The sequence below is a fragment of the Anas acuta genome, chromosome 22 (assembly GCF_963932015.1).
Source record: "Anas acuta chromosome 22, bAnaAcu1.1, whole genome shotgun sequence".
Classification (NCBI taxonomy): domain Eukaryota; kingdom Metazoa; phylum Chordata; class Aves; order Anseriformes; family Anatidae; genus Anas; species Anas acuta.
This window is the reverse complement of record NC_089000.1, coordinates 1,306,037-1,314,924: the sequence shown is the minus strand read 5'-3', so window position 1 is coordinate 1,314,924 and position 8,888 is coordinate 1,306,037. Positions and strand designations below refer to the sequence as shown.

The 8,888-nt window shown below is 56.8% G+C and overlaps 1 protein-coding gene across 1 annotated transcript; it reads left to right on the top strand.

The window, feature by feature from the left end:
- Nucleotides 1-894: 894 nt before the first annotated feature.
- On the top strand, nucleotides 895-8,858 carry RCC2 (regulator of chromosome condensation 2). Its single transcript, XM_068658257.1, is given in 15 exon segments — nucleotides 895-1,044; nucleotides 1,081-1,162; nucleotides 1,164-1,287; nucleotides 1,289-1,297; nucleotides 3,477-3,570; nucleotides 3,687-3,830; nucleotides 3,967-4,098; nucleotides 4,191-4,279; nucleotides 4,724-4,838; nucleotides 5,091-5,257; nucleotides 6,038-6,218; nucleotides 6,343-6,448; nucleotides 6,557-6,629; nucleotides 6,769-6,846; nucleotides 7,067-8,858. Coding segments are annotated over 15 exon segments (1,644 nt in total). The 5' UTR covers nucleotides 895-899; the 3' UTR covers nucleotides 7,172-8,858.
- Nucleotides 8,859-8,888: the final 30 nt, after the last annotated feature.

The window sequence follows — 8,888 nt, the reverse complement described above, 5'->3', positions numbered from 1 at the left end:
TTTACAAACCCCTGCTTTACTTCGCCCCGTTTTTCACCCCCCCCTGCTGCACCCCCCTTTGCAAATCGCCCCTTTGCACCCCATTTCCAACCCCCCCTTTTGCAAGTCTCCCCTTTGTACCCCCCAATTTGCAAATCGCACCTTTCCTTCCCCTTTGCACCCCCCCCTTTTACCACCCCGTTTGCAAATCGCCCCCTTGGCACCCCCCCATTTGCAAGTCGCTCCTTTCCCCCCCCTTTGCACCCCCCCTTTCCAACCCCCCCTTTTTCCAAATCCCCCCTTTGCGCCCCATTTGCACCCCCCCTTTTCCCAAATCCCCCCCCCTTTTTACCAACCCCCCCTTTTACCACCCCCCCCCTTTGCAAATCCCCCCTTTGCACCCCATTTGCAACCCCCTTTTTTTTGCAAATCGGCCCTTTGGCACCCCCCCATTTCCCACCCCCCCCTTTGCACCCCCCCACTTTCCACCCCCCCCTTTCCACCCCCCCCTTTACAACCCCCTCCTTCTCACCCCTTTCCCCCCCCCTTTTTGGACCCCCTTTCAAATCCCCCCTTTCCACCCCCTTCCCACCCCCTTTGACCCCCCCATCCCCTTCTATCCCCCCCATCCCCTTATTTACCCCCCCCACCCCCTTATTTCCCCCCCCCATCCCCTTATTTTCCTTGTGGGGGGGTTGGGGGGGGGGGGCTTCCCCTGACGGCTCCGGGCCCCTCTCCCCCCTCTTTGTAACCGAGCTCCGGGAGCTGGGGGGGGGGGGGGGGTGATAAGAGGAGGGGTGGGGGGGGGCTGGGCCGGGCTGTGGTGATGATGATGATGGGGGGGGGTTGCGGGGGGGGGTGGGGGGGGGCCGGGCCGGCGGTGCTCGGCGGGTGACGGCGGCGCTCCCTCGGCAGGCGCCATGCCCCGCAGGAAGGCGGCGGGGCCGCCCTGGGAGCCGGGCCCCGGCAGGAGGCGACCCGGGGCGGCCGCGGCCTTGTCGGCGGCGGCGGGAGGGAGGCGACGGCCGCGGCCCGAGCGAGGAGGAGGAGGAGGAGGAGGAGGTAGTGGAGGAGGAGGTGGAGGTGGTGGAGGAGGAGGAGGAGGAGGAGGAGGAGGCGGCAGCAGCGGAGGAAGCAGCGAGGAGGAGGCGCCCCGGGAACGGCGGCCGAGGGACGGGAGCCCCGTCGGGAGGAGGCCCCGGCAGGCCCGGGGGGGCCGGCTCCGGAGGCAACGGAGGGGGCAACGGGGCCCGCTGGGGCGGCCAGGGGGCCAGGCCGTGGTCCATCTGCGAGCCCGAGCACAGCAAGGGAGCGCATCGTGAGCGGGGCACCCCCTTCGGCACCCCCCCCCCCCGTGTCCCCAAAACCCCCCCCCAGCACCCCTGCTTTGCACCCTCAGTGCACACCCCCCATTGCACCCCCTTAACACCCCCCCGTTGCACCCCCTCTTTGTACCCCCCCTTAACACTCCCCCTTTGCACACCCCCCTTTGCACCCTCAGTGCACCCCCCCCCTTTCTACCCCCCCTTTGTGCCCCCCCAACTCACCTCTCCTCCGCACCCCCCGCTGCAGCTAATGCACCCTCTCGTTGTGCCCCCTAAAGGACCCCCCCCTTTGCACCCCCATTCACCCCCCCTTTGCTCCCTGCATCGCATCCCCCTTCTGCACCCATTTTGCACCCCCCTCATGCACCCGTTGTGCCCCCCCCTTTGAACTCCCATCACCCCCCCAGTACACCCCATCTTTGCACCTCCCTGTTGCACCCCCTAATCCGCACCCTTTTTGGACACCCCCCCCGCTGCAACCCCCTCATAGCACTCCTTACTGACCCCCCTACTGGGCTCCCCTTCCTTTTAATGCCCCCCCCAAGACCTTCGCCCCCCCCATTGCACCCCAATAACGCAGCATTTCATTGCACTCCCCTGCAGCGCCCCTCGTTGCATGCCCCCCACCTCCCCCCCCGCTAGGAAATACCCCCAAATTGTACCCCTTAAATGCACCCCCCCAATCCCATCCCCTTTATTGCACCTCCAAATCGCCCCTTTACCTGCGTCCCCAAATCACTGCCCGAGATTGCACCCCTTAAATGTGTTTTGCACCCCTAAAGTCACCCCCCCTTTATTGTACCCCTCGACTTCTGCTTGCAGCTTGCCCCCCCTTATCAAAATCACCTCATTGCCCCCCCAAAAAGCTACATCCTATTTGCATCCCCTAAACTGCCCCCCAACTCCCCCCCTCAGATCGCGCCCCTAATGTGTGCCAGCCCTGGGGGGGTGCAGGTTCCCCTTTTTTTTTTCCAGCACCAGGAGCCCCCCCCCCCCTCCTTTGTCCTAATTCATGCCAAAGGGAAGTCCAAAAATAGCTTTTGGGTTGTTTTGTCAGAGTTGACCCATTTGGGGAATTTTTAACCCAGCGCAGCGCTGAGAAATCCCATGTGCAACGCGGGGGTGCGCGCACGTGCGGTGCCCCCCCCCCATATTTCTGCACCCCCTCCCAGCCTGCCCCCCGCTTTGCATTTCAGGCACGCTGCTCCGCTCCCTTTTTTCCCCTTTTCCGCCTCATTTTGGGGGTTCCCCGGGCGGGCACGTGCTTTGAGGCTCCCGCGTGGCCACCCCGGCTCCGCGCATGCGCCCCGGGCAGCCCCCCCATTATTTTGAGGGGGGGGCTTTCATAGGACCCCCCCCCCTTACGGCTGCAAAGCTGGCGGTGCTTTTACACCCCGCATCCACCCGTCCGTCCCCACGCCCTGAGCCTTTCCTGCTGTTTACAGCTCCCTCTAACTTCGCTTGCTGCAAAAAGCAGAAATCGCAGAAATTGGTGCGAGCCCGGCCCCGGGTGGCTTTAGACGAGAGGTTTTCAGCCACTCTGGTTTTCTTGCTCCTTTTGCAGCCCTGCGGAGATTTTCCTTCCCACCCCGTACAGGGGAGGCAAGCTGGCAGCAGGTTTTTTTGTTTTTTTTTTTTTAAATAATCCACTTTTTTTTTGCACCGAACCCAGAAGATTAACCCTTTGCCCCCCCACCCCGTGCAGACAGCTCACGCTGCACGTGCTCTCCTCTTCGCAGCTTTGCCTAGCGTCACGGCATCCTTTTAGGTGGGGAAAAACCGTAATTACTAATTAACCAGCGCTGGGCGTTGTGCAAATCCCCGCTCCTTCCTGCAAAGAGCCAAACCCCACGTTTCGGACCCATTTGCCAGCGTGCAAAGAGGGGGAGCCAAAAAGGGGAGCGTTTTGCTTCTGTTCCCTTCTGGGGCTGCAGCGCTGTGCAGTGTGCGGCGGGGGTTTTAACATCAAATTGCAAAAATCTCCCTCGTCCCCCTACCACTTAGCTCAGAAATGCAGTTTTCATTGCAAGCTTGGGTGCAAAATGAGGACTGAAGGGGAGAGCACGTGCAAGCTGGGGTGTTCTGTAGCCTTACCCGACCCCGCATGCAAAAAATCCCCACGAGATCCATGTGGCCGCGGGAAGGCTGATGAATTCTCCCTTCCAATTGCAGAAACTCGAGGGCTCCAAGTGCCGAGGGCAGCTCCTGATCTTCGGAGCCACCAACTGGGACCTGATCGGCCGCAAAGAAGTGCCTAAGCAGCAAGGTGAGCGGGGCGCACGGCTGCGGTCCGTGTGCGCGGCACCAAAGCTGGCGCCGAGCAGCCCCAAAGCAGTGTTTAGTGCCGTGCGTCCTCACCTCTCGCCTTTTTTCCCCCCCCAGTTGCATATCGGAACCTGGGCCAGAATCTGTGGGGGCCACACAGGTATGGGTGTCTCTCAGGGATTCAGGTGCGGAGCGTGGTTTCGGGACCGTGCGCGGCTCACAGCCTCCTCATCACCGCCGAGGGCAAGCTCTGGAGCTGGGGTGAGTGAAGCCCCCCCAAAAAAATGATGCAAAATTTTTGCCCCCTGAAAAAAAATGATGCAAAACCTGGCGGGGCTATGCCGGGGGGGGCTTCGTCCTCCCGGTGTGCAGCCCCCAACCCACTCGTTCTTGTTAGGTCGCAATGAGAAGGGGCAGCTGGGCCACGGGGACACCAAGCGCGTGGAAGCCCCCAAGCTCATCGAGGTGCTGGGCAACGAGGCCATCGTGCTGGCAGCGTGTGGCCGGAACCACACGCTGGCTCTCACAGGTAAGGGAGAAGTTCCTGCTTCCTGCAAAATGCCCTAAAACGGCCGCGTTTTCCCCTAATTTTATTTTTTTTTCCCTCTTCGTGGCTTGCAGAGAATGGCTCCGTGTTCGCCTTTGGGGAGAATAAAATGGGGCAGCTGGGGCTCGGCAACCAAACGGATGCTGTTCCAAGCCCTACACAGGTAAATCCGCTCCTCTCCGTGCCTTCCCCTTTTTTTGAGGGATGAAAAACACCATATTTTGGGTTTTTCATTGAAAAAGCCCTTAGCATAGCCCAAACCCCTGTAGGGTGCAAGGACATTCCTCTTGAAGGTGCAGCTGGCTTTGAAATTGGGTGCACAAAGCACAACATGGCAAAAAAATATTTTTGAAAACTTTGATATAAATGTTGAAGGATTTGGGGGTTTCCCCGTTACCACCAGCCCAAACCTCGACCCTGGGGGTTGTCTGGTTCCCTTTTTGAGGTGAAAACCTGGGACTTTAGGTTTGGATCTTCCTGGAGGTGAAAACTGGTGGCCAAAGAAAAGAAGCTGGGGTAGGGGTGAGCTCCCAGAGATGTTTCCTCCCGCAGGAAATTCATATTTTTGCCCTTTTTTTGTCTTTCTATCCCCTTTCTTCTTCTGCAGATCATGTACAACGGGCAGCCCATCACCAAAATGGCCTGCGGGGCCGAATTCAGCATGATCATGGACTGCAAAGGAAACCTCTACTCCTTTGGGTGCCCTGAGTATGGGCAGCTGGGTACGGTAACATTTGGGGGGCTGTTTTTAAAGGTTCGAGCTACCGTGCGAGGGGGTGGGGGGGCTCCCTGCCTCCGTTTTCCCATGCATGAAATGCTGAAATGCAGCTGGCACAGCAGCAAAGCGTGACCTGCGCCGTGCTGCTCCCCTGTAACGCCAGCAGAAGTAGATCCCAAAATGGGGTGCAAACCTAAAAATGTGGAGTTTGCAAGCGGATAAGGGATTGGGTTTGTAACACGGTGCTCCCCCACAGGGCACAACTCGGATGGGAAGTTCATCGCCCGCGCGCAGCGCATTGAGTACGACTGCGAGCTGGTGCCGCGCCGCGTGGCCATCTTCATCGAGAAGACCAAAGATGGGCAGATCCTGCCCGTCCCCAACGTGGTGGTGCGGGACGTGGCCTGTGGGGCCAACCACACGGTGAGGAGGCAGAAATAGGGTTTTTCATTTTGGGTTTTTGCACCGAGGGCTTGGCTTTTCATCACCGCATCCTTTTTCTGCAAATCTGTGATCGCGGCAAAAAAAATCCATCACATCCCCTCAGCAAACCCTGCAGTTGCCCACCCTTACAGCATGCGTTTAGGGATAACAAGTTTGCGGTGTGCTTTTAGGGATAGAAAGTTTGCGGCGTGCATTTACAGACGGAGATTTGCAGGGTGCATTTACGGGTAAATTTTTGCAGTCTGCAAAGGAAAAGTTCTTTCACCGTGCACTTAAGAGTAACAGTTTGCAGCATGCACTTAAGGATAAGTATTCGCAGTGTTCATTTATGGATACAGATTTGCAGAGTGCATTTAGGAGGAAGTGCAGCGCACATTTAAGGATAAATAGTCACAGCAGGCATTTAAGGATAAAGATTTGCAGGGTGCATTTAAGGAGAAGTACTTGCAGCATGCATTTATGGGCAGAGATCTGCGTCTTATTTAAGGACAGCTTCACGGGGTGGGTGAGGAGGAAATACTTGGGGCATGCATTCGAGGACAGATTTGCAGCGTGTGTTCAAGGAGGGAGAATTTCCAGTGTGCACTCAGGAACAAGCAGTTGCAGTGTGAGTAGGGTCACACTCTTGCAGGGTGTATTTAGGGATAGAGAACTGCAGCGTGTGTTTAAGGATGATGCTTGCAGCAGGGGTTGCGGTGCAGTCACTGCGGCTGCTGCACCGAGCTGCCCGGCTCACCACGGGTGTCCCTCCATCCCCAGCTCGTCCTGGACTCGCAGAAGCGTGTTTTCTCCTGGGGTTTTGGTGGCTACGGGCGGCTGGGCCACGCGGAGCAGAAGGACGAGATGGTGCCACGGCTGGTCAAGCTCTTCGACTTCCCAGGCCGTGGGGCAGCGCAGATCTACGCCGGCTACACCTGCTCCTTCGCCGTCAGCGAAACGGGTGGGTGGCGCGCCCCGAGCCCCTAATTTTGGTCTATCCAAGCAAATCCGCCATTATTTACATCGCTGTGGGGATGCTCGAGGCAGGAGGCACGGATTTGACCGTGTGTTTTTGGGGCTTGCAGGCGGCTTGTTTTTCTGGGGTGCCACCAACACCTCCCGCGAGTCCACCATGTACCCCAAAGCCGTGCAGGATCTGTGCGGCTGGAAGATCCGCAGCCTGGCCTGTGGGTGAGTGATGGACCCCCCCAAATCTTTTTCCTGGTGTTTGGCGTGCTGGGAGGGGGGGGGGGGGACGTTGCTGGGGCTGGGGGTCACTGCCTTGCACTTCACTTGTAGGAAGAGCAGCATCATCGTGGCGGCAGATGAGAGCACCATCAGCTGGGGGCCATCTCCCACCTTCGGAGAGCTGGTAAGGACTGACCAGCACCCAGCCACCCAGCACCCAGATTTACCCATCCCCTCCCCCCAAATCATTTGGTGCAGGGGCTCTGGGTGTTGTGCATCCCCCCCACAGCCAATTATTTAGGGGGCATGCTTGCGTTTTGCAGGGCTATGGGGACCACAAGCCCAAATCGTCGACGGCTGCCCAAGAGGTGAAGACCTTGGATGGGATCTACACGGAGCAGGTGAGCGGGGACCCAAATATCTGCACCCTTGGGTGCTTCCAGCCCATGGGAGGCTGTCACCCTTGAGATGCTGTCACCTTTGGGGTGCCCCCCACTGGGTGCTGCCCCCCACTGGGTGCCCCCACCCATGGGACGCTCCTCAAGCATGGCCCCGGATAACAAAAAGGGGTCCTAAGTCAGCGGGAGATGGTTTTGCCTCAGTTTCCCCTTCTGCCCCCAGGTGGCCATGGGCTATGCCCACTCGCTGGTGATCGCCCGTGACGAGAGCGACGCCGAGAAGGAGAAGCTGCGCAAGCTGCCCGAGTACAACCCCCGCACCCTCTGAGGGGCCGGGGGGCAGCCGAGCCGCCCGCCCCGGTTTTCCAAGCAATCCGCGGTTTTAACTACCTGTTCTCCTACGATTTCCAAAGCGTTGGGGTTTTTCCCTCACCACCACGGCCAAGACCTTCCCCCGTGGCTGTTTGAGTTCCCATCCCGACCCTAGCAGGACCTTTTGGCACATCCAGGCTTTTTCGTTGTTGTTTTATTGGTTCGGTTTTGTAGTTTGTTTTTGTTTTGTTTTGTTTTGTTTTGTTTTTCTCTTTTTTTCTGCTGTTTCGCACAGAAAGGAAGGTGCCGGGTTCGCCTGAACAGGTGTCCATTTTTTTTACTATTATTTTTTCCTTTTCCTAGCCACAAATTTCCCCACAAGCACCCAGTTGCGGGCTCGGAGCGAAAATCAAGCAAAACACTGCAAAATGCCTTTTTGCCCCACAATATTGCATTTTTTTGGCATTTCTCCCAAGCAGCCTCCACCTTGGGTGCTGTAATTCTGAGGTTCTGATCCCCAGCATCCCTTTTCCCCAGGAGGATTTAGGGACAAGCCTGTTGTCCCTCACTCTTGGGGGACAAAGCGGGTCCTCTCCCCAGCCCTGCATCATTTGGGGGTTGGATGCCCCCAAGCCGCCTGCCCCCCGCTTTTGCGCCCCCCAAGCCCCCCCGCTGCCCATTCCAGGGCGATCTCAGGTATGAAGAGTGGGCCCTGAAGCGTCGTGCAAGCTTTTTCCTTTTTTTTTTTTGTTAATTATTATTATTTTTATTATTATTATTATTTCCACTGCCTGGTATCTGCCAAAAGCCCCTCCTCAGGCAACGCTGTGCACTGTGCTGGAGAAACGAGGTGCCTTTATACGCAGAGCCCGGCTCTGCCTCCACAAAACCCAAGGGTGGTTTTTTTTTTTATTATTTTATTTTATTTTTTAGTTTTTAGGGTTTATTTTGATTTTTTTTTTAATTCCTTTCCACTCTCCCTGGCAGTTTGCTGGTGGTGCGCCACGTGGCCCTGCGGGGAATTTTGCAGTACTTTATGGAAAAAAAAAAAAAGAAAAAAAAAAGAATTAAAAGGGGGTTCTTTATGTTTGCTTTGGGGTTTATTTTGGGGTTTGTTTCAGTGTGTTAGAGTCAAAACTTCCAGGACAGGGAGAGCAGCAGGGTGGAGAAGTTCTGTTTTCTTGAGCAATACTAGCATTTGCTGCAAGCACCCAGCCCTTCCAAAAATGGGTGGTGAGGAGGTGGGAGCATGCAGCACCCCACAGCGGGGCTTTTCTAGCCTTATCCCCCAATTTTTTTTCTACTTGCGATGAATATTTCAAGCTCATCACCATCAGCTGCCTACCCCAAATGGGCACGCGGGGATGCTGCAGACCCTATCATGATAGGGGTGGAAAAAACAGCAAAAACCCACTTTCACCCCCCAAAAGCAATTTGGGCTTGTCCTGCTTTTACACAAAATATTCGAGGCTCGGATCGATGCTCCTGGTGATGTTCTCCCCCATGTGCCGCTGTGTCCTGGCAGCGGGCGAGCGAAGGAGGAGGCTGGAAGAATAAAATAATAATAAACCACGAGGCTCTCTGAGCAGCGTTCCTTTTAGGTGAGACGACAGGTTCCTGGTTTAGTGCTGTAATTGTCTTCTTCATGTTTGTTTTTATATTTCTTGGAGTAAATGTTTAAATAAACAACGTCATTGTGTACACCCCTTGGCTCCGCTCCTCGGCCCCGATGC